The sequence below is a fragment of the Sciurus vulgaris genome (genome assembly GCF_902686455.1).
Source record: "Sciurus vulgaris genome assembly, chromosome: X".
In the NCBI taxonomy this organism is placed as follows: domain Eukaryota; kingdom Metazoa; phylum Chordata; class Mammalia; order Rodentia; family Sciuridae; genus Sciurus; species Sciurus vulgaris.
Window position 1 is genome coordinate 967,110 of NC_136471.1, and position 25,823 is coordinate 992,932.

At 39.6% G+C, this 25,823-nt stretch overlaps 1 protein-coding gene across 1 annotated transcript; it reads left to right on the forward strand.

Moving 5' to 3' along the window:
* The first annotated feature begins 3,209 nt into the window (after window positions 1–3,209).
* MPP1 (MAGUK p55 scaffold protein 1) lies at window positions 3,210–25,409 on the forward strand. Its single transcript, XM_079123865.1, has 12 exons — window positions 3,210–3,446; window positions 9,873–10,016; window positions 10,377–10,455; window positions 11,522–11,607; window positions 14,024–14,092; window positions 18,138–18,334; window positions 19,834–19,940; window positions 21,053–21,133; window positions 22,084–22,164; window positions 23,318–23,520; window positions 23,787–23,861; window positions 24,656–25,409. The coding sequence occupies exons 1-12, from the start codon at window positions 3,345–3,347 to the stop codon at window positions 24,830–24,832; spliced, it is 1,401 nt and encodes a 466-aa protein (XP_078979991.1). The 5' UTR covers window positions 3,210–3,344; the 3' UTR covers window positions 24,833–25,409.
* The last annotated feature ends 414 nt before the right edge of the window (window positions 25,410–25,823 follow it).

The window sequence follows — 25,823 nt, forward strand, 5'->3', positions numbered from 1 at the left end:
ATTTCTATTATACTGCCTTCTGAAAGTTTTGTAGTTTAGATTTTCACATTTAAATCATTAAGCTACTTGAAAATGACTTTCTCTATGGTATGAGGTAGAGTCCAATTTCATTTTTTCATATTATGGATAGACATAATTTTCCATTCATGAACTTTGAACTGAACTTCTGTGCCTAAAGGCAGTTCTAGGAATGGAGAAGAGCAAATAGTTGCCATAAATTCCAAGAAGCAATAAATTCCAAGGAGCTAAACCAGATTTTGAACAGTGACCACTTTGGACTGGAAGCTGACTGACCACAAAAAAGCATAGGAATGTTGAAAAAAGATAAGTGTGTGAGCACCCATCCTCTGAGTCAGCGGCCTTACCCTTTAGTACTTTTCCACTCTTGAGCTTTGACTCAGCAAACACTTTAAATTTTGCTCTCTTCAGATCTTCCAACTAGTTTAAAGTGCTTGCTTCACCTTTAACTAGTCTCAGTTTCCATTTTGAGGTGAATTGATTGCTTCTTCACTCATTGCTAATGATCTCTGTAGATAATTTTTATATTGTCCTATAGATTCAGTGCAATTCTGATAGAAATATCAAAAGGTATGTTTGTTTTGTGGAATTTGCCATCTAATTTTAGAGTTTGTGTGGAATTGTAGTGAGCAAGAATAAAACCAAAGTAATCTAGAAGAAAAAAATGGGGGGATCTGCCTTCTGGATCAGGAGTGTGATATAGGTACAAAACATAATTAGTACCACTTAGTGACAGTCTTTCCATTGTCTCGTGTTAAGTGACTGAATATGTATAAATGTGTTTCTAGCCTCTCTCTGTCTCCCTCTTTTGTTTCATTAACAATTTGGGGGCAATGGACATCGAAAAGAAATTATGTCTTCCAATTATCAACATTGATTTATCTCTTCATTACTAGCTCTTCTTTAATAGATTCCAATAGAATTTTATAATTGTCTCCATAAAATTCACATATATAGGTCATTTATTCCTAGATATTTGATAGTTTTAGATGTCATAATGAAGTGGTATTCTTTAAAGTAATATGTGTGTTGTTGGTGCATTGAAATGCAATTGATTTATAAATAATGACTAGAGTCAGCAACCTTGGTAATAATGTTTATTAATTTTAATAAGATTTTACATAGATAATATATCATAGATAATAAAAACATTTTACTTTCTTCCCAATATTTGTATTTCCTTTACACATGTTTTCATTAGTGCATTATAGTTATGCATAATAGTGTTCATTTTGACATTCATATAAATGCACATAATGTAATCTGATCTATTTAAATCCCAGTATTTCCCTTTTCCTGCTCTCCTCCCTTGCCCTGGCCCCCTTCCTTTATTGTTCTGCCTTCTATTTATTTATTGTCTTTTTAATTGGTGCATTTTAGTTATACAGAATCATGGCGTTCATTGTGATATATTCAGACATATGCATAGCTCAGTTTGGTCAATTTCATTTTACAGTTCCTCCCTTTTCCCATCCTTCCTTCCTCTCCTTGGATCCCCTACCTCTATTCCACTATTATTTCTCCTTCTCCTTCGTCTCTGGATTGAAAACAGGGATGCTTTACCACTAAGCTACATTTCCAGTCCATTTGTTTTAATTTTTATTTTGAGACAGGGTCTTACTAAGTTGCCAAGGCCGACCTTGAAGTTGGGATTCTCCCGCCTTAGTCTCCCAAGTTGCTGGGATCACAAGTGTGCACTACCATCCCTGATTCCACTGTTTTTTCTTCTGTTTTCATGAGATCCCCTTTTAGGGTCGATATGCCAACATATTGGTGCAGGTACCAATTTCCTTAATAAGACTCCTGAAACTCAAGAAATAATACAGAATCAATAAGTGGGATGGCATCAAATCAAAAAAGCTTCCACACAACAGAGGAAACAAGAGCGTGAAAAGAAGCTACAGAATGGAAGAAATTATTTGGCTACTATTCTTCTGACAAGGGATTAACATCCAGAATATATAAAGAAGTTCAAAAAAATTAACAAGCTGAGGGTGGTGGCACATTCCTATAATCACAGTGGCTCTGGGGGCTGAGGCAGGAGGATGGAAGTTGAAAGCCAGCCTCAGCAACTTAGTGAGGCCCTGTCTCAAAAAATAAAAAGGCTGGGAATGTAACTCAGTGGTTAAGTGTTCCTGGGTTCAATCAAGGGTATTCCCTTGCTCCTAAAATATACATATGGAGAAAAAAGTGGCTATAGAGGCATCTTTGTCTTGTTCAAAATACTAAAGGAAATGCATTTGAGTTTTCTCCACTTAAATATATACAAATAGATTGACAAATGACTGAAAAATCAAGTTAAGGGTGGTAGTTTCTATACCTAGTTTATTAGTAGTTTTTTAAAAAAATAATGAGGTATTGAGTTACATTGAATATTTTTTACTTGATAATGACTTTTGCCATTAACATGGCAAATTGAATATGTATATTCACACACACACACACACACACACACACATATATATATAATTTTTTTCCTCAGAAAGTCTTCCACCAGTGTGACTGCTGTTTTAGTTTCTCCTAGGCTTTAGGATACAAAGGGATCCTCCTTTAAGATTCCCAAGGAATGTGTGCTCCCTCTGCTTTGGTTGTTCCTTAAAAATTGTGTGGCATTCATATTTTACTTATCTTATTCCCAAGATAAGTAAAACCGGTTTGCTCCTTAGGGTAACCAAGTCTTTCATCATCACTAAACAGCAATGTAAAAGACAGTGTTCCAGCAGCACAGGAGGAGCCTAAAGGCATTTTCGTAATGTCCAAACCTTATAGTATGCATTGGCCCTGTTATGCCCGCATTCATTTATCTGTACAGCCTGAAGTCCGTCGACCTCGTACATTCTTCAAGCTTCACTAAGCAGGCGATTCCAACCCTAACCCTAACCCTGATCCTTGGGGTCACCTCCACCAGGAGCTGGGAGCCTGGGGCCTTGTGGTTCAGGTGGGGTGAAGGGGAAGGCATACGTATATTTTCCTGCTACTCCCGGGCAAGGCACGGGCTGCGTGCTCAACCAGTGGGAATCTGAGGGTCACTGCCCATTCGGTCCTGCGGGTGCCCTGGACATGTGCCTCAGGGCTTTCTTACGCGTTTTCCAGGCACTGGGCTCCGCGGAGGCCACGGCGTGGGAGGGCTTAAGGGCGGAGCGAAGGCGGGATCGGGCGGGGCGTGGGCGGAGCTCCTCCTCTGCCCTCCCGGTTCTCTGCCTGCAGTGTGGTGAAGGGCGCAGACGCGCTGCCGCGTTTCTGCCGCCTCCGCCGCCCCGTAGGCCCCGGGTCCCCCACTCCTAGCGTTGGCTGGTCCCACGTCCCGGTGTCCCCGCTCCTGCGAAATGACGCTGAAGTCAAGTGAGGGCGAGGGTGGGGGCAGTATGCGCACGGCGCTCTCTGACCTCTACCTGGAGCACTTGCTGCAGAAGCGCAGCCGGCCGGAGGTGAGCGGGCCCCTCGGGTCCCCAGGGTACGGGACTGGGACTCCGCTTCGGGCCTGGCCATCCGCCGCGGGATTTTCCCCACCCGTGTCCCTGTCTTCGTATGGTCTGATCTTGGGTGTCCTGGACGCTGGGTGGAGGCCTCAATAGTCAGCAGGATGGGGGGACCGGGCGAGCGGTTGGCCAGGTTCCTGCTGGGCTCAGGGTGCGGTGGATCCTTGGCCAAAGTCGCCCTTCTAGGTGGAAATCAGGAGAGGCCGCAGCCAGGACAGAGCAATTATTAAGGTGAAGGAAAACTATCTCGTGGACGGAAATTAGTAACAGAAAGACTTGAAGGAATACATTCAAGAATAGGTCTGCCTGGTTTTTGGAGTCTTGTGTTTGGGTCAACAGACATGGTTGTAAGAGCCAACTTCTAGCTCTAAAGTGCGCATTCACTCTCCCTTTGCATTTAGGCAGGTCTCCTTCTGCTAGGTGCAAATGGGGTGCCTTGTGTGTATGGGTGGAACAAGGAATCTAAACAGTTTGGAGGTAATTCTGGCAATGAGATTCCAGTGATGGCTGGTAAAAAAATAGCTGTTAACCTCTGTCCTCAAAGAGGCCCTGAGGAGAGGTTGTGGTTGTCTGTTGTGTAGCAGATCTTCCCCAGACTCAGTAACTTACAGCACTGAGCCACCTCCCCACCCTGGGCAGGACTGGAGCCGTACTCCTCGCACTCTGTACCCCCTTCATTTGAGAGATTTACGGAGGTGCTTGGAATACTGCAAAGCTGACATTTGTAGTGGACTGATACAGCTACAAATCAATACCCATTTTCTAGAAAGAATATTCAAAGATGATGACAGGTGTTATGAAGAAAAATAAAGCAGAAAAGGTGTCACAAGAAAGTAACTTCTTAGCAAAACCTATTTGTTTTTCCCATGTGTATTTGTTTAGATGAAGGAAAAAAGAAAAATTGAAGAATCGGAAAAATCTGTATTATGAAAGTTATATTCTGGTTCCTTAATTCAGGGGCTTTATTTCCTCTTCCTCACCTGTGGCGTCACTTCCCCTCTCCCTAACCCATTTTGGAAATACGGTTATTTAATCTTGCCTTTCTGTACTCCACATCCAGTCTCTTTTTAGTAACACTGAAAGATTAGAGCAATCCACTGCTCCAGGAAAAGTCGAATTATATTTTTCATGTCATGCTGGCAATGCCTGAAGACATTTTTGATTGTCACAACTAGAATTATCACACCCAAAATATCAATAGTGCTGAGGGAAATATCTGTTCCTGATGTTCTAGTTCAGTGTCTTATCTAAGAAGAACAAATGAAATAGAAAACAACAGAACTTATGTGATAAAACTTACCTACTTGGGTCTTAGTGACCATAATAAAATCAGATCTTTATCTTCAAGTTATACTATCTCTCTAGTCTTAAAAAAATAATTCTTAAAGATCCTGAAAGTGAAGGGCAGGGTACAAGGTAGACTGACTGAGATCCTACTACATACTGGGAAAATTGAAGAGAGGACTAAATAATTTGAAAATTATATTTTCTAGTATTCAGAACCTTCAATGGAAATATCCCCTCCTCAAATGAAGCAATTCAATCCATGCAGAAGTTATTTCTCAGGAAAAATAATAAATAATTGGGAGGAGACTCACTGGTCATGCACCCCACAGACAGACAGGACAGCTTCCTGTCATGGCAGAATGTGCTGCATTGAGCAAGAATCCTGGTGTCTTTGCACAGGCTGTTCTCTCTGCCAGGAGTGCTTTTTGCCCATTCATCCTGGATAATGTAAAATGCAGACTTTAGTGGTGCTGGGCACCCCTCACTGCTCTTCAGTACTATACACCTCCTTCAGAGGAAACATCTGCAGCAGGGCTCAAAGGGCAGAGACAGTTGCTCAAAGGAAGTTGGAATCAAAAAAGAGATTAAAAACAAACTTGGCTGGGGGCTGGTGGGGGTACAGTGAATAGAGCAGGGGTAACTAAAGTTGGCTTTCTCATCCAGAGCAAGTGACAATTTACCAGTGACCACAGGAAAAAACAAACATTTGTTCAGCCTACTAGGCTGATTGCCAACTGCTTCCACATGGAGACTTAGAAGGCCCAGTCCAAGAAAGCAAGTGGACAACAGACCCTGGGGCTGCCCAACAATACCTGCCAGCCTGTCATGTAGGACCGGGGCCCCGGTGCCACAAATACCCACCCTTTTTATGGACAATATCTTATTACACTTTGGGAAAAAAACAAGAGAAACTGAGAAAACCAAGAGTGCTCCAGGGAATTAGAAAGAGATTAACACTGTTTAACCACAAATGACAAGTACTGGGGAGAGAAGAAGGCCTAAGAGCCAGGTTTTTCTGGCATGTACTGTGTAAATGTCATACATTAACTAGGTGCTTTGTTTCTCAGGCACTAAATTCATCTAAGAACACATACATCACTCCAAAGGCCAAGTGTCTAAAGATTCTTTTCCAATGTGCTTCATCTATCCAGTGCACTCTGTACACATGCAAATGCTTCTCCTTCCACTGAAGAAAAGCAGAAAGCCCAACTAACACCATTCCACATACAAGAACACATCTAGACACCTGGCTCTGAGTTCCCATGATAACATTAAGACAGTGATGGATTTTGTGTGTAATAACATCACTCATTAAATTAAGAAAAATTAAATTTGGAAGCACAAAGTGTTTTAGGAAACTGTTTGAGCTTTAAGGACTAATAAGTCTCAGGCTCCAGGAATTAAACAAGCACAGACTTTAAAGTTTGTGAGGGTTCAAGAAGAAAACATGATGCAGGAACCCACCAAGCCAGGAAACAGGTAAGTCATTATAATTGCTTCATTAATGGTACATTTAAGAAAATGATAAATTTCCAGAATTTGTGGCCACCTGTATATACTATGGTTGCTAAGATGCATAAATGGTAGTTGCTGATTAGCTGATAGAATTCATTTCTGACTTTGGATTTTAGCTTTTTCACAATTACTAGTGATAAGAGGATATAAGTCAGAATTTTTTATTCTGTTGCATTCATCTGTGTGTCTTTATCAACCAGTCAAGTCATCCAGAGGTACTTTTAGTGTAACTTAATGGGCCAGGTGAGTGAAACCATTTGTGTTCTTGGAACTTTATACATTTATTCCTTGAGTTTGAACTTGCCACTTTGTAAGGGGAAAAGATTACTGGCCCCTTCCTTTTATTTTTTTAAAGTTTTTTTTTTAATTTTTCATTATGGATGGACATGATACCTTTATTTTATTCATTTTTTTTAATTCTTTTTTTTATTTTTTATTCTTTTTTTTTTTTTATTCATTCATTTTTGTGAGGATCGAACCCAGTGCCTCTCACATGCTAGGCAAGTGCTCTGCCACTGAGCCACAACCGCAGGCCCCCTTTATTTTTTTATTTCTCCTGTTCTCGCCTCTTAACCTTTATCATGTGTATGAATGTCTTAATATTGTCATGGTGCTGACATTTACAATTTGTTCTCTATAATTGTTCAGGATTTATTTCAAAAGTGAGAATCAGTAAATAGTGTTTATTTTATTAGAGTTGATTGCCAACCCAGTATCCCACTTCTCAGTTCCAGATCCCTGATCTTGTTTGGGATGTTAATGTGCCTAACTAAATTCTTATTTTTCCAGTCCATTTGGTACTGTAGGATGGTCACCCCACAGTTCTTGCCAGTGATACAAAAGGAGATATACACTGGGGATGTTCTTGGATATAGGTGCCACTGACCTGGCCCTAATTCTTTCTTTCTGTCTTGAAAGTGGAGCTGATGGTTAGAGTGGCAACTTTCCCATATGTGTTTCCAATCCTATATGACACTTCTTTTCTTTCTCTCCTTTTGTTTTGGTACTGGGGATTGAACCCAGGGGTGCTTAACCACTGAGCCACATCCCCAGCCCTTTATATTTTTTATTTTGAGACAAGACCTCGCTAGGTGCTTAGGGCCTCACTATGTTGCCGAGGCTGGCCTTCAGCTTGTGATCCTCCTGCCTTGGCCTCCAGAGCCACTAGGATCACAGGTGTGCACCACCATGCCGAACTTTTACTAATTTCTTTCTAATGCAAACATAGTACATAATCTGGAAGGTACCATGGGAAACAACTTCTTTCTCACACCATTCTGTAAGTACCCAATTCATTTCCCTAGAGCAACCACTGTTTCTTATGTCTCCTTTCAGAGTTGTCATTCATAAGCAAATATGAATATATCCATTTTTAATTTTTATTCTGATGCTGGCATTCTTTTTCTCACATTGCTCTTTTCAGGGCTACATGGTGTCTCCCCATATAGTGCTAACTGTATGATTGAGTCATCTACTGTAGAGTACCTTAGAGTTATGGGAAGTTCTGTGCTTATAGCTAGCCTAAGTCAATTTTCAAATTGTAACCCTATCTTAAACAATTTTGTTACAGCAGTAATGTCATATGACTGTGTCATGTGAGGGTTTTTTTTTTTTAAAGTTCTAGTTGCTAGGTGAAGTGGTTTTTCTTTCTCAGTAACTTCCCTCATTTGAGGTCACCCAATAAGTAACATGAGCTGGGTGTGGTGGCCCATGCCTGTAATCCCATCGGCTTGGGAGGCTAAGGCAGGAGGATCATGAGTTCAAGGCCAACCTCAGCAAAACGAGGCACTAAGCAACTCAGTGAGACCCTGTCTCTAAATAAAAAGAGGGCTGGGGATGTGGCTCAGTGGTTGAGTGCAATCCCTGGTATCCACCAAAAAATAAGTAACAGTATTTCAAACCTTACCATCTTATCAGAGTTTGTACTTACCACTTAGAAAGGAAGCTGTAAATTAAAATTAAAAGGTTGTATGTTATAAAGAGTACTGTATATTATGAGACATATTTATCCAAAAGCTTCTACCCCAGTCCTTCTCATCTCCCTTTTGTATCTGGGCTCACGAGGATGCCAGTGGATCCACTTTCAGTTTGTACCCAAAAAGCAACCACGTCTGTTTCACTTCTGTAGCTCAAGCCTGTTCTGCAGGTGGAAGTATAAACTGGGGAAATCACAATGTACCACTGGGTGAGTTTTAGCAATTGCTTCCTGTGAAATCCATCCCCCACCGTGATATAGAATATTACCAGCATGCCAATCGTGGATTTCCACTTGGTATCATCTGTCTTTTTCATTTTGCCATCCTAGTGGGGGTATGGCACCCTGTTGTAATTTTAATTTGATTTATATTCCCCTATATTACAGTGATGGTGAACACTTTTTCATGTGTCTGTCAGCTGTTCATGTGTCTTATTTGGTTAGGAGTCTGTTCATATCTCTTGTCCATCTTTTCATTTAGTTGTCCTCTCATTATTGAGTTGCTCATGCTGGTCTCGAACTCCTGGCCTCAAGTGATCCTCTTGCCTCAGCATCCCAGTAGCTGGGCTTTTCTTCGTCTTTTGAAGAGTGATTTTAGATTGGATGAAATCAATTGCTTGCTTCTGTGATTATTGTCTCCTATATCTTGTCCAGTAATACTTCGCTTACCTAAGTGGAGTTTTTGATGAACAGGCTTCTTAATTTTAAACTCTTTATGTTTTTAGTTTTCATTTTAAAATTAGGACTTTTTTTTGCCTACTTCACAATTAAGGAGATGTTTTCTTCTCAGAGCTTCATCCTCCTACCTTTCACATTTGGATCTAAATCCATCTGTGATTGTTTTTTATCTATAAAATTATTTAGGGGTCAATATTCATTTTTCTATATGCTTATATGATTGACCTAGAACCATTTATCCTGTAGGAAAGAGCAACTGGGGCTTGAGCTCACCAATGTGCCTATCACTGGAGAGGTGACTGGGAACAAACATTGTCATCCTTGCTCACTTTTCTCTCTGCACTTTTCCTTTTCTGCCTCTCTTGTCATGAAGTAACAGACCCACCCTCAGTGTTTGATATACAGTGTGTGTACATGTGTGTACCATATTGAAACTTAAACCTTGGGACCTGAAGTGCTTCTGGATTCAGAAGTTCTTTTAAATTTTTTTTAGTTGTTGATGAACCTTTATTTTATTTATTTTATATGGTGCTGAGGATGGAACCCAGTGCCTCTCACATGCCAGGCAAGCGCTCTACCACTGAGCCATGGCCCCAGCCCCATGGATTCAGAAGTTTTTGAAAACTTCTGAAGTCCATGTTATATATGGATATATATACATATAGTAACACTCCCAGCAATATCTAGGGGAGCACCCTATAAATCAAACATGTTAACATATCTATATAGTCTAGTTAAGCATATCTGTTAATGTGAATAAATCAAGCTTACAAATAGCTTCGCAGTGATTAAAATGAGATTGGATCCTGAACTTATAACTGAGTTTTTGGAACCTTTTGGATTTTAGGATGGTGGATTATGGACTGAGCGTGGGCCTTTGCTGTTTACTTCATGCACTGCTCTGTTGTTTCACTTGATAGGCTGTGTCGAACCAGTTGAATGCTGTAACTGAGGACATGTACACTAATGGGTCCGCTGCCCCGGGTAGCCCTGCCCAGGCCAAGGGACAAGAGGTGCGGAAAGTGCGTCTCATACAGTTTGAGAAGGTCACAGAGGAGCCCATGGTAATCCATTCTCATATTATCACCCACTATTTACTCTCCACTGTGTGTCACTGGGTCACAAAACAGTTAATGCAGCCAGTAAAAAAAGTGAGGAAAAAAATCCCTCAGAAAAGAAAAAAAAAAAAAAAGAGTTATTGAAGAAGTCTGCTTGTGAAGTGAGGAAACCAGCCAACTCTACTATTGTGTCTTGGAGTCCCCATCCAAAGCTCCTCTCAAAGCAGGCTTCCTGCCCATTCTAGTAGAGGACTCTTTTGGGTATAGATGGGAAAAATTTTTCCTGAAAAATTGCCATAAGCTGTTTTAAAGATAAAATCATAGAGACTTAAAATAAAATTTATTGTGTCATTGCCTTTATTTCAGGGAATCACTCTGAAGCTGAATGAAAAACAGTCCTGTACTGTGGCCAGAATTCTTCATGGAGGCATGATTCATAGACAAGGTACTTTGTGGGGGATCTCAGTCATGTTTTATTCCAGGGTTAATCATTTACTCCCTGTTCAGTGGTATGGGACATGAAGCTTATAATCCTCAAAACTGATAGCATTTTTGTAACTGTGCCAAGAAATTTTTGTGGCTTACTAACTGGCTCTTTAGAAAATCTTAGTATGAATTGCCCACTGCCACCATCTCACCCTCTGAGCCCTCTGGTATACTGATATTTTCATAGTTACTTAACATTTAAGTCATTACTATATGCCACCCATTGTATTAACTTTGAATATACAGCAGCAAAGAAAACAGATCATCATCTCTATCCTCCTGGAGTTAACAGTGTAGGAAAGCAGACGTTAAATAAATAATGACAATTGACTGTTGTGTTTCCTAAATATTAAAGTGCATTCAATTTTCAGATACATCATCTAGTAAAACCTATCTTAGGAAATGATGAAAGAATAGAATAATAGGCTAAAATACGTCATGCTTTTAGCTTGTATTTGGCCATTTAATCCATACCATACTTTGAATGCTGCCTGGAAGTTTTCCTAGTTTTGGAATTAGGGCTATTTAAATGAGTTTTCCTATCTAATAAACTCTTAGTCTTTTATATCCAGGGTGATAGAAATGTTGGTAACCACTGTTCACATAGAATGTAAACATTAATAAACTTTATCATGTGAGAATATTTTGGAGTTTTAACTAAACAACAACTGAGTTCTTTGCTTTGCTTTGTTATTCTTTTTAGTATATGCATGTATGTCGGGGTCTCCTTAAGTCAGTAGCCATTGTAGTTCCAGGAATTTGAGGACAGGATGCTTTTATTCATCTTTTAAATGACTGAGGTCAAGGAGAATAAGATAGTCTTGAATTGTCAAGTGCCTTGATACATCCCTCCAGAATTCGATAGGACATCTCTCATGGTTGGATGTTTTAATCCTGAGTATTTTATACACTCTACTTTAAAACATGCTCTAGATAATGATTTCTCTACTTTTGGTATCTTGAATTGTATCGACAGCTCTTGTTTGAAACATTTTTCTGTGCATTAATTGTATGTTTCATGGCAGGCTCTCTTCATGTGGGAGATGAGATCCTAGAAATCAATGGCACAAATGTGACTAATCACTCAGTAGATCAGCTGCAAAAGGCAATGGTAGGTATTTTCCACGCTAGATGAAGATCTTTCATTATCTTCATGCAGTGTTGATGCATACTGATATCAGCAAACCCATTTCTCTGCCAAAATCTTTGTATCTTATTGAGGAAGCTGTTATCTCTTTTGATCTTTGTTCAATATAAGAAATGACATTTCTTTGCTTCCATTTAGTAAAACTCTAAAGCAGCACAAGTAACCCAGAGCATCAATCTGGTGTGGTGGGAAGAACATTGTTACCAGGAGTTAGAGGAACTCTTTAATGGCACCTCCAAATCCCAGCCTTAGTATTTATGGCTCTGTGACTTTGAGCAAGTAAATGAACTTCTCTAAGTGTTTGCAAAATGAGGAAACGAAGCCCTATTATGAAGACAGAAAGGAATATTTTAAATGAAAAGTTGAGCACCTATTACATGCAGCATTGTGCTTGATGTTTGTTCCCCATCATGCTTGCTCCTCGTGATTCTTTGCCATTTTTCTGTACTTTGCCTTGGGTCTCTAATGGCTGCATCGGTTGGGCTCCAATGGGCTCAGCAAGAAGTCAAACAGTGAGAGAGAAATGAATATTATAAGTGATCAGGCTATTTATATCTCTATCCCTTCCCTGTGAGACCATTTTGGTGAAGGCCAGACACTTTTCTCTCCTGTGTTTACAGCTTTTGGTAACTACCATTCTGTTTTCTACTTCTATGAGATTTTTTTTTTTTTTTTTAGATTTCATATATAAATGAATTTATGTGTTGTTTATATATACTTACATTAAGATTTTTACAGAACAGAATCCCTTGGTGGAAATGTAGAATCAAATGGTATGTCCTCCTGGTTCATTCAGGATAGATATTATTTTTATTTTTATTTTTTTAAATTGTTTTTTGTTGTAGATGCACATGATGCTTTTATTTTTTAATTTATTTTTTATGTGGTGCTGAGAATCGAATCCAGTGCTTCATTCTTGCACAGCAAGTGCTCTACCACTGAGTCACAACCCCAGTTCCAAGATAGCTATTATTATTCATATCTAATGGGTTTTAACAATTCCATTCCCACCAGGAGTATATGAGAGTCCTTTACCCCCAAATTCTTGTCAGAATTACCTGTTAACATTTCCTTTTAATTTTAATTTCTGTCTCCATTACCAGGAGGACATTATGTGGAAGTAGAGTATGGAATGGTAGTTACCAAAAGCTGAGTTTGGAGAGGATAATGGGGAGATGTTGGTCAAAGGATACAAAATTCCAGGTAGACAGGAGGAATAAATTCAAGAGATATATTTTACAACATGGTAACTGTAGTTAATAACAATGAATTATATTCTTGAACATTTCTAAGAGAGTAGATTTTAAGTGTTCTCAGCCCCCAAAAAGTATGAGAGGTAATGTGTGTGTTAATTCAGTCTAGTCTTTCTGCAATGTTTACATATTTCAGAATAACATACTGTATGTGATTAAAAAATATATATATATATAAAATTTTTGTCAAATTGAAAGAAAGTGAGAAAGAAAAAAATGTTCAACTTTAGTTATAATGACAAAATTATTAAAGAAACTATGAAATACTTGCATCCATTGGATTGACAGAAATTAAATAGAAATGTTAATATGTGAGTCTGGCAAGAATTTGGGGGTAAAGGACTCTCATATACTCCTGGTGGGAATGGAATTGTTATAATCTTTTGGAAAATTAATCTGAGGATAGCTATTAAAACTCAAAATGTTCCTACCATTTGATTCTATATTTCCACCAAGGGATTCTGTTCTGTAAAAATAAAAATATAAATATCTAAGGATATATGTTCAAGGATGTCAGATGCAGAGGATTATATAAAACAAGCTGGTAACAGCCTGCGTGCTGACTGATGGGAGCGCAAACTGCATGAACCTTGATGCAGCTGGAATGTGGAGTGCTACAGAGCCATGAAAAGGAATGAGTGAGGTGCTCCTGTAGTCACCTAAAAGTATGTTCTGAAGTGATTCCAGAGTACAGCAAGTTGTAGACTAATGTACATAGTATGATCCCATTGTTCAAAACAAAAATGTACATGTGCATGTGTATATTGAATGTGAATATTTGTAATGCTGTCATCATTGGTGTGGGGAATGGTGTGGGTATTTGTGTGCCAGGGTTCCTTTTGAGAAATTTTTAGGGACCCCTTGATGGTCCAGTGTGGGAAGAGGGAAAGTCAGTAGCTTTATTATTATTATTATTATTATTATTATTATTATTATTATTATTATTATGTCTTTATACAGTTATGCTGATTTATGGGGCACATGACATTTTTTGTCTCAAAATGTAGTGGAAACATAGCTGTTGGGGGAAAAACCTGGGGCTTTGAGGGTAAAAATGATTTTATAGAACTCTGAATCATCCAAGTCAGTTGCTCTTACAATTTTATTTCTTCTTTACTTTTTAATAGAAAGAAACCAAAGGAATGATCTCATTAAAAGTAATTCCCAATCAGCAAAGTCGTGTTCCTGCGCTACAGGTAGGTGGCACCTTTTTCTCTGTTGAGATTTTGATTGTAAGTGATGTGATTTTAACTTTTTTTTTTTTTTTTTTTTTTGGTACTGGGGTTTCAACCTAGGGGTGATTAATTACTTTCCCCACCCTTTTTATATTTTATTTTGAGACAGGGTCTTTCTAAGTTGCTTAGGGCCTCACTAAGCTGCTGAAGCTGGTCTTGAACTCACAATCTTCCTTCTTCAGCCTCCCAAGTTACTGGGATTACAGGTGTGTGCCACTGCACCTGGTGTGATTCTAACTTAAAGTTCTAAATATCTCAAAACTGTTTAGCTGCTTGGCTCAGAGTCCCATTATATACTGGTTGATGCTCTATAAATGAAAATACATGAGCTCATTTCCCTTTCCTGGAGGCAGAAGACAGTAGCAGAAAATCAACCAGGCAGTGGCCTAATCATAGCCCTACTCGTGATTCTTTGCTGCCAGTGGTTAGATATGAAAGGAAAGGGTGATCTTATCTGCAGATGGCCAAGAAACAATACAACTACAAGAGGAAAATGGCCAAGAGAATGAAGTGATCGTTTAGAGGAGGAAAACTACAAATACAATTAAACATGTGAAAAAATAATCATTTTGCCTGTCGTCAAAGACAGGCACAGAATTTTTGTGAGATACCAGGTTTCATCAAGGAAATTGGAACATAAATATTTTTAAAAATAGTGATCTGATCACAAAGCCCAGTGGTTAATAGTATCAAAGTAAAGGAGGAAAAAGAGTCTTTTGAGCACTTATAAAAATTTGAGAGTCCACTGGACACAAATCACTGTGCCAGAACATGCAGTTGATATGAAGAGAAAATTTATTTTTTTATTGTTTGTTCTGTTTAGTTATACATGACAGCAGACTGCATTTTGACTCATAGTACACAAATGGGGTACAACTTTTCATTTTTCTGGTTGTACACAATGTAGAGTCACACCATTCATGTAATCCTACATCTAAGAGAGTAGATTTTATTTTATTTATTTTTTGAACTTTTAAATTTGTTCAAATTAGGCATACATGACAGAAGAAGACATTTTGACACATCATACATAAATGGAGTCTAACTTCTTGAGAGTACATTTTAAGTGTTCTCACCAATACCTCACCATTCCTAGTCTACTTGAATCTTGTCAGTGATGTGGAAGAGTAGATTGGACAGAGCCTTGGAAAATGAATGTGGAAGATGGAACTTTAAAAGACCAATGTTACCTCCACATCATGTACAACCACAATAACGGGATCCTAAATGGAACAAGTTATACTTATTCTGTGTACGTATAATACATCAAAATACACTCTACTGTCATGTATATTTAGAAAGAACAAATAAAAAAAGAAAAGCAATTCTAAAATTTCTATTGCACGTTACATATATTGTGATGGTTTAATCATCTTTTAAAGTCAACTTTTTAATTGAAGCTTTGTCATATGTGGGCATTATATAGAACACAGTACACACATCACAAGTGTAAAATTGGCTGAGGACAAATTGTATCAACACCCAGCTCAAGAGACAGAATCTGCCCAGCAGCTACTAAGCCTCATGCCTATTATCTCAAGGCTAACCACAACCCTGACTTCTAATACCAGAGACAGGTTTTTCTCCTTTTCAAATTTATGCAAATTAAACTATATGATAAGAATGATTTTGTGTCTCATTTTTTCACTCAATTTTGTGTTCTGCGGGGTCATCTAGGTTGCTTGTTCCAACAGATGATCCATCCTCATTGATTCATTGTGTGAACATAGTATGATTATTCTTCCATTTGTCATTTTTGCTCTTAGGAAATGCTGCCATAACCTTCTTGGCCATATGTTTTGGTGCACACATCTATGCCTTTCTGTTGGGGTAGAATTGGTGTGTTGTAGAGTACAAGTATGTTCATATTTAGATGACATTGACAAGTAGTTGTCCAAAGTTATTGTAACAATTTATATTCTCAACTGCACTTGGATGGCATTTCTAGTTGTTCCACATTCTCACCAAGTCTTAGAATCATCTGACTTTGTTTGTTTTTGCGCTTTGGCCATTCTGGTGGTGGTAGTATCACTTTGATTTCAATTTGTATCTATCTGACAACTAAGGAGGGTAAGCTCCTTTTTATATGAGGATTTTTTCCACTCATATATCCTCTTTTGAAAGGTACCACTTAAAGTCTTCTTTGTACCAATTTGCAGGAGTCCCTTGTTTATTCTGTATAAGATCCTGTGTAATATGTATCCCAAATATGTTCTCTTCTTTTGTGGCTTGTCTTCTCATTTTCTTCGTGGTGCTGTTACTTACTAGAAACTTTTAATTTAATGAAATCCTATCTACCACTTTTTTTCTTCTATGATTAGTCCTTTTTATGTCTTATTTTAAAATATTTTGATTATCACAAGGTCAAGAAGAGATTCTCCTAAGTTTTCTTCTAAAACCCATCTAGAATTTATTTTTGTATAATGTTATAAGGAAAGAGGTCCAAAGTCCAGTTTTTCTATATGAATATCAATGGACCTGAAATTATTCACTAAAGTGACTGTCCTATTCCTGTTATATGCACCATTACTTTTTTCATAAATCATTTTTTTTTTGTTTTTTGTTTTTTTGTGGTGCTGGGGATCGAACCCAGGACCTTGTGCTTGCGAGGCAAGCACTCTACCAACTGAGCTATCTCCCCAGCCCTTTCATAAATCATTTTTTAAAAATAATTTTAGGGGCTGGGGATGTAGCTCAGTCGGTAGAGTGCTTGCCTCGCAAGCACAAGGCCCTGGGTTCAATCCCCAGTACTGCAAAAAAAAAAAAAAAAAAAAAATTTAGTTGTCAATGGACCTTTATTGTATTTATTTATTCATATGTGGTGCTGAGAATCAAACCCAGTGCCTCACACATGCTAGGCAAGCGCTCTGCCACTGAGCCACAGCCCCAGCCCTCATAAGTCATATTATAGGTCTATTTGGAACTCTGTTCTTTTCTGTTGGACCGTTTGTTTATCCTGCATAAATCCTCATATCATCTTGGAGAGAAGACACACATCTTCACAATGTCCCAATAGAAGTGTAAGAGCAGGCATACTTGTCTGTTTCTCAAGCAAGAGATGTTAAAATCTGAAATAAAACCATTAGCAAATCAAATAATAATAAATCACAACCAAATAAGATCTAATTTCAGATGGTTGTGTTAGACTTATAAGTGGGTTAGGAAGTACCATCATTTTCAATAATTTGTATTTGTATGAGATTACCCTTATTTCTTCAAATACTGTTTGAAAAATTTAACAAAGGAGCCATCAGGTGAATGTGTATATGCAAGTGTGTTTGGGGGCAGGTGAGTAGAATTTTCAATAATGGATTCAAGTTCTTTGATAGGTTTATGAGTTCATATTTTCAATTTCCTGTTATGTCACTTTTGGTAAATTGTTTTGCAAGGAATTTATCAAATGTATTGATTTGAAAGTGTTCATAATATCCTTTAATAACCTTTTTAATATCTCTAGAATCTCTACTGGCAAATTGTATCTTCTCTGTTTTCTGAATTTCATTAATCTTTTTGAACAACCAATTTTGCCACAGTCGATCTTCTCAATGCAATTTTCTATTTAATTTCTTTCTGTTCTTCATTATTTCTTTTCTTCTTTCAGTGGGTTGGATCATTTTTGTTTAATGATATTCTCAATTAACATCATTATCAGCAGTGTCTTCCAATGGCATTTAATATTCTTCTAAAATTAATTTTTATGGCTATATATTTAGTAGATAACCATATCAACCAGTTCCCTCTTCTTGGAAAATAAGGTTGTTCCAATACTTCACTCTTAAAAATAATTCTATGAAGAGTGTGCTCGCCCACACAGCATTCCTGAGAGCACTAGTTTGTATTAGATAAATGCATTTGAAAACTTGGGACACATTCACATTATTAGATTGTCTTCTAGAAATGTTGTTCATTCCCTATTTACATACAGTGGAAGTTTCTCTATATATGCTCTGTTGCTGGTGTTTCTCGTTTGGTTGCCACCTGCAGTTTCCTTTGACTTTTTTTTCAGATGTTCATGAGAGCACAGTTTGACTATGATCCCAAAAAGGACAATCTGATCCCTTGCAAGGAGGCTGGGCTAAAGTTTGTTACAGGGGACATTATCCAGATCATCAACAAAGATGACAGCAACTGGTGGCAGGGACGGGTGGAAGGTTCCTCCAAGGAGTCAGCAGGGTTGATCCCTTCCCCTGAGCTGCAGGAATGGTGAGCCAATTTTGTGCAGGTGGACTTTGCAGATGGAAAGGGCATCTGCCTGCCACAAATAATTGCTTAGATTTAGAAATCTGTTGTGCTGTGTATAGTTTCTGTTTCTCCTGAGCAGACCTACTAGCTTCCCTGAAATAGTGGATGAGGGAGGGTCCACAATGAGCCGATAAGCTTACTGACAGATCATTCATTACAGGTAAAGGATCTCTCTGTGGGCCTGTTTCCTTGAATGAAACAGTAACAAAGTCCTCCCTTGTCTCCCACCTCCGACCTACCCCTCTGTGCTCTTTGTGGGAAGACTTCTGACTTCTGCAGTAAACAGTCTCATTTTAAGTATGTGTCCTTTATGTAGATTACTGGTACATAGAAAAAATAATTCCTATCTCTGAGTCAGATTGCTCACCTAGTGCTAGGTTATACATGTAGAACAATCCACATCCATTGTCAACCCTTCCTCTGTTTCTGCAAAGTAAGCTCAGAATGAAGATTACAATGCTAAGAGGTGTTTGTTTCATATACCAGTGTCTGAGTTTTAAGCCACAGTTCGGGTTGAACTTGTCTCCAGTGATGATACAGTGGCACTAAACCACAGGGTGGGCTTTGCAGAAATAAACATCATTAGAGCAACAGAAGAAATGTGGTGCAAAACGTGGATGATATTGGTCAAAGCCTGGAGAATGTTGGCTGTGGCTTCTAGGCCATTTTCAGAGCTAATACCTCATTAAGAACATTGTAAGATCAGAAGCAGCAGAAGACTGAGGAAGACCCAGGAGAATATGAGATGAAACTCATATTTAGTGAACTGCAACAAGTATTTCATTTAAAGTGATATTGAATAGAAATAGTAGTATATATTACACATATTGTTTCATGAAGCTATTGTTTCGATTATATATGCGATATGTATGCATGTCTATATTTTATTTACAAATGCATGTATACAGTGGACAGTATATTTCTTGTAGTGAGATGGGATGGGTACTGGCCTAAGGCCCCCTGCCTGATGTCACTCAGACTAATGCAGGGATGGCCTTCCATGGTTCACATACATCAGAGGTTGAAGGAGCCCAGCCAAGTGGTCAGGCTGCCTTAAGGGGAGGATATGGTATGGGTTCATTTCCTCTTGGAAATATTTCCACATAAAAACTCCACAAAGGAGAGGGAAGGGAGGTAGGTGAGCCCTGGGAGACCATTGCTGTATGGAGTTTTTTAGCCAGTACAAATTGAAGGAGTTGAATCAGTTTGGAAGTTTAGTGTAGAAAGAAGGGGTGTCAGGGGGTCACCCAGTCCTGAGGCTTCTTTTTAATTTTTTTAGTTGTAGATGGACACAATACCTTTGTTTTATTTATCTATTTATATGTGGTGCTGAGGGTGGAATCCAATGCCTCACATGTGCTAGGTGAGCGCTCCAGCACTGAGCTACAACCCCAGCCCCTAGTCCGGAGGCTTTTACACTGAGAACCCACTGACCCTTTTCGGTCATTTGTTTCTGCCAGGCGAGTGGCAAGTGTGGCTCAATCTGCTCCAAGTGAAGCCCCAAGCTGCAGTCCCTTTGGGAAGAAGAAGAAGTACAAAGACAAGTACCTTGCCAAGCACAGCTCAAGTAAGTGTTCCAAACTGTCTCATGTCCATGGTCCTGGCTGCACTAGGGTGTTTCCCAGGCTCTTTAGCCAGCAGAAAAGGGGAGATGTTGCAGTGTGCAGTTGAACATAGGTCATACAGAAAGTATGCCATTTCTTCTGGTTTTCTCTCATTCAATTCATTTTCACAAGCCCACTGCAATCAGGGAGACAACACTAGTAGATACAAAGGAAGGCTTGTGTCCTACCCACACCTGCTCATTGCCTCGCCTCAGATAACCAGCTGAACAGATTTCTAGACTTTTTTCTGTTTACACTTCACTCATGACAACACCTTCAGCAGTGTCTGAGCACCCCTAGAAAGTAGCTTATTTCCTGAGAACTAATTTTGGCTTTTTTTTTTAACCTATCATGGTTGGAAATATAACAAGATCGTCCTTCAGTATCCTTAGTGGATTGGTTCTGGGACCCCCCCACCCACCAGAAACCAAATCTCTGATGCCTAAGTCCCTTTTATAAAAGTGGTGTTGTATTTGCATAGAATCTGCAGTCCTCTCATGTATGGTAAATTATGTCTATATTTCTTGTAATACCTAATACAATGTAAAAGATATGAAAATAGATGTTTACCATATTGTTTATGGAATAATCCCAAGAAAAGTCTATACATGTTCAGTACAGACACATTTGTTTCCAATATTTTCAATCTGCAGTTTCTTGAATGTAAGGATGCACAACCCATGAAGATGGAGGACCAACTGTATATTTAGATAATAAATGGGCTCAAGCAAGCTGCCAACAACAAAGTAGAAGTTCAACATTCAGATGCCATTTATTAAAGGTGTCTGTCCTGATAGCAGCATTCTAACACAGACATAAGAGCATGAGCAAATCACAGAACCTGAAGTCATCTGCCTATTCAGAAGCAGATATGGCCAGGGCATAAATCCTCGGGAGCTGGAGGGATGGAGAGTCAGAATAAGGGCTTCTCTCTCTCTGAGCTAACCATTTTAGGTGGCTTTACTGACCCCTTCTCCAACACAGATGTGTTTCTCCCCACAAACCTTCTTGGCCTCATCTCATTCCCTGCTTGTCAGCTCTGGAAATGAATCTTGCTTGGTTTTTTTGTCTCTAGTTTTTGACCAGTTGGATGTTGTTTCCTATGAGGAAGTTGTTCGGCTCCCCGCCTTCAAGAGGAAGACCCTGGTGCTGATCGGTATCTTCTCATTGCCCCAAACTGCTTTGCTTATTCAGGAGCACATTCCTCTTATTTCCCTGCCTACTTTATGTACCCATCCCAAAAACAGGCAGTGAGGGAGAAATGGAGTGAGGTCTCTTGGGTTCTCCATATTGGGCAGGTATAAGGAACTTTTTGGGTCCTTAAAAATACTCCATCTGGGTCTACCTCACACGGGAAAGAAAAAGCTTACAAGTTGGCTTAGTTTGTTTGCTTTTACTATTTAACAACTGATTCTTTCAGATTGGGTTTATTCCTAAACCTCTTTGTCCACCCATCTGGCAGTAGTGGTACCCCAGTGATATGCTATAACTGTTCTTACAGTTGAAACATTAGTTGGTTAGAGATCTATATTAGGATTCTGGTGAAATTTTCAGTAAAAACACTGGCTTAAAGTCCATTCCATTAATTTTGGAAAGCTCAGGAAAGTAAGTATACTTGCAAACAGAACTCACATTAGTTGGTTCCTCCGTGGAACCATGTTCTGAGACCTCCTCCAAATGACCTGAAACCTCTTGGTGGTCTCAACTTTTCCAACAGCTCAAAGACCCTGAACCCAGCGCACATGGAACATCAACTTGTTTTTCACCTGTTGGCAAATATTTTTTGTAGGGGGAGGGTTACTGGGGATTGAACCCAGAGGCACTTAATCACAGAGTTCCATCCCCAGCCCTTTTCATTTTCTATTTTGAAAGAGGGCCTCGCTTACTTGCTTAGAGCCTTGCTAAGTTGCTGAGACTGGCCTCCTACTTGCCATCCCCCTGCCTCACCCTCCCAAGTTCCTGGGATTACAGGCACGCACCACTGTGCCTAGCACCTATTGGCAATTTTGAGCACTGAGAAATGAAAATCTATGTCCCACCTCACTCCCATGTCTGGTTTTGTCTACAGGGGACAGTGATGGAAGTCTTTCTTCTTTTTCCATGCAGGAGCCAGTGGGGTGGGTCGCAGCCACATTAAGAATGCCCTGCTCAGCCAGAATCCAGAGAAGTTTGTGTACCCTGCCCCATGTAAGTAGCTCTTGGGCATCTTGGAGGGCAAGTGAGAGCCTAAAGGACAGGGTATATTCTCACATTTAACACCACTGTCTGAAATGCCTTGTGGCCTTTTTTATTTTTTGATTATAAAAACTAAAAATTTGGAAAGACAAAAATTTGTACCCAATATTGCTGCAGCTCACAAACATAATTTGTTTTCTTATTGTTCTTTTTACATAACAGAAACTGAGGTCAACATTTTTATTCTGCTTTAAAAATTAAGAATTAAAACTTAGATGTATTTTTTTTCATTCTACTATATAAACATTTTCTCATGGTCCTCTAATTCACTTTGAGACCTATCTCCTGGCTCACTGATGTACTATAATTTGGATGATGGATATATTCTAATTTCCTTAGCTATCTCACTGTAGTTTGACATTTAGGCTGCCTCTAATTCTCATGAAAATGAAGATAATGTCCCAGGTCAGACTTGTCTAAATGGAAAGAGCTTAAAAAGAAGTTGTGGGTTCAGAGGAAGGAACCAGTTGAGAGAAAAGGGGATGATGTTGAAGGCAAAGGAGATGTTCAATGGAAGATGGGAAGGGGAGGTTGGGATGTTGTTTTAAGTTACAGTATCTGGAGCATTAGATAATTTATATTAGTAACAGATGTGTCTCCTAATCATTTTTTTTTTTTTTTGGTGGTGCTGGGGATTGAACTGAGAGCCTTGTACTTGAGGCAAGCACCAACTGAGCTATATCCCCAGCCCCATGTTTTAACTTTTTAAGTTTAAACCAAACTGAAGTACTCTTCTTTCCAGGTCATAAAAAGAAATCGTGACCAGAGCCTGTAGATCCATTTTTAAAATATTTTCATCTGTCATTTCTTCATTTCTGAGTTTCAGTATCCCTGGATTTGACAGTTTGAGATATGTAACTTCATATAGGGAAAATGAAAGAAAAAATTTACATTAGGCTTTACCTCTTGAAAATTAAATATACTCTAGGTAGATGGGGCATTTCCTGGTCTGCATTGCCTTCTAGCATCAGCCTTTCAGGAACCCATGGGAGAAATCCCTGTATTATACTTTCTGCAGACAGGGTTTCCATACAGACATGATGGGCCAAGCCATTAAGAGATAAGGGCCCAGAGTTCATCAGGGATTTTGGGTCCTTGCACACAGATACAACACGGCCACCAAGGAAAAGTGAGGAAGATGGAAAAGAGTACCACTTCATTTCAACAGAGGAGATGACAAGGAACATCTCTGCAAATGAGTTTTTAGAGTTTGGCAGCTACCAGGGCAACATGTTTGGAACCAAATTTGAAACAGTGCACCAGATTCATAAGCAAGACAAGATTGCCATCCTTGACATCGAGCCCCAGGTAGGTGAGCATGGCAACTCAAGAGTGATGGGTTCAGTCGTGCAGAGGATGGAGAAAGGGATGATAAAGAGCAGTGTTCCTGGGAATCTTCTGGGAGTTGAGCTGCTTCATATTACTTTAAGTGGGATCAGCCTGGAACAAGAACAGTCGTACTGGAAGTGATAGAAAATAGTACTGGGGTTGATAAAAGCCCAAAGTTGCTTATGACAAGGAATCCACTGACAATTTTTTGTTTCCTTTTCTTCCTTCCTCTCTTCTTTTTCTAGACCCTGAAGATTGTTCGAACAGCAGAACTTTCACCTTTCATTGTGTTCATTGCACCTACTGACCAGGGTGCTCAGGTGGGAAGGGGCTGTTCAAGGTGGGTGGGGTTCACTCAGTCTGGGTGATTCTCTATTCATTCAAGATATGATTGCGTGAGGCACAGGGTTTGATCCTCAGCACCACATAAAGGTATTGCGTCCACCTACAACTAAAAAATGCAAAAACAACCATTTGTATTGTACTTTGGCCACATCCTTAGCTCATTTTTTCCATTGGGTTATTGGTCCCTTGTGCTATCTCACCAGTTTGGCATCTCTTTTGGTGTTATTTTAAACTGTGCAGGCATTTTCACTTTTCTGTAGTTTAATGACCAGTGTTTTCATGGGATTTGATCTGGGGCCAAAACAAGGCCTATGATTTTTAGGCCACATTTATCTTTGCCCTGGGATTGCAACTCAAGTTGTTGCTGAAATGGCTCTTCAGTACACTAAAGGGCACTAACTGGGAGATGTCAATGAAGTCCATGGTATGTAGTAGCTATTATTGGCCTTCCAGAGGCCTTTGATTATAATCAGGGTTACCTTGAGATCCTCTGAGATTTGCAGTGTTCTTAATTGATTGCCTCCCAGGCAATCAGTATCTTCTGAGTTTGAGCCTTCAAATAGGTGGACAGGGAGAACTTGGGCTCTAGCTCACTGGTAGCACACTTGGATAGCATGTACAAGGCTCTGGGCTCCAGCCCCAGCACTATGCCAATAAAACAAGACAAGTGATAGGGAGCTGGACAGTGCTAACAGCAATCAATGTCTGCTTTAAACCTGACATTGGCCTGACGTGCAGTGCTTAATCCATTGCTCTTTATTCTTTACAGACGGAAGCCCTCCAGCAGCTGCAGAAGGACTCTGAGGCTATCCGCAGCCAGTACGCTCACTACTTTGACCTCTCACTGGTCAATAATGACGTTGATGAAACCCTTAAGAAATTGCAAGAAGCCTTTGACCAGGCATGCAGTTCTCCACAGTGGGTGCCTGTTTCCTGGGTCTACTAAGCTTGCAGAACAGGGGGGGGACCCACTGTATGCCTCTCCTGTGTCTGGGACTCCTATTCCCCTTGCTTTAAGACAAACAGGGCTGCTTCAACTAGTTCTGTGTTTGCTTCCAGCTCTCTGCAACTGTCCTAAATAGGTCAATAGGATCCAGTGTTCTTGCTCAGGTTCCTGAAGGGCTAGGGTTTTATCTTCCTGATAGATGGGGTCCTTCTGATCTGGATTTCCAAAGGATCTCTGGAAACTGGGAATAAGAAGTATCATCAAAATGCAACTGCTAAGCAAAGATGATGCACAAAATAGCAATGGACCCTGTCCTCTGAAGTCTTGAGCTCCTTCACCTTCAACTACGCTGGGCTACTTTTCTTTTTACTTTGGAAAAGACATTTTCTGCAACTTTCTAAAATGCCAAAAATGAAAGGGCTGTAAAAAAACAATGTCTGCTCTAGGGGACCCCTCTAAAGCAATAAAAATATTGCTGTTAAAATGCCAATGATCTCTCTGGGTTTCCATCTGCATCACAAACACCACAAACCTCTAGAAAGGGAAGTATCTCCAGCTTCAACTCCTAGGCAATTTTAATCAACACAAGATGCCTCTCAGGTCCAGATGCAGCTCAGATTATAAACAGAAGCTCCCTGCCAGAAAACAATGCCTACACTGCAGGTCTCCAGGATCTAGTAGTACCCACATAAAGCACCTTAAAACACTTCATTAAGTGGGACTCCATTTAAAGTTTCGTGCTGTCTCCTATAGGGAGAAAACCCCAGCACAGAGCCCTACCTGTGCAGCTTGGGGAGGTAGAGGCCTGGGTGTACTGGTGCCAGGGTATATTCTTCATTTCTGGCTACAGCTCAGAGGCTCTCCATATTGCATACCAAAACTCTCCCAACAAACTGTTGCTTGTATTTTCTTGGTTTTGGGCACCAAGTTGGAAGCCATCCCATACCTTGCCAGAGTCTTATGTCCCCAGGACGTTCAGTTTCCTTCTCAC

Bases quoted from the DNA above. Each gene is read 5' to 3' on its own strand.
- MPP1 (XM_079123865.1), top strand. From the start codon at position 3,345: ATGACGCTGAAGTCAAGTGAGGGCGAGGGTGGGGGCAGTATGCGCACG. The intron at 18,335-19,833 runs GTGAGCCAATTT...TGTTTCTGCCAG, and splicing joins TCCCCTGAGCTGCAGGAATG to GCGAGTGGCAAGTGTGGCTC. The intron at 23,521-23,786 runs GTAGGTGAGCAT...TTCTTTTTCTAG, and splicing joins TCCTTGACATCGAGCCCCAG to ACCCTGAAGATTGTTCGAAC.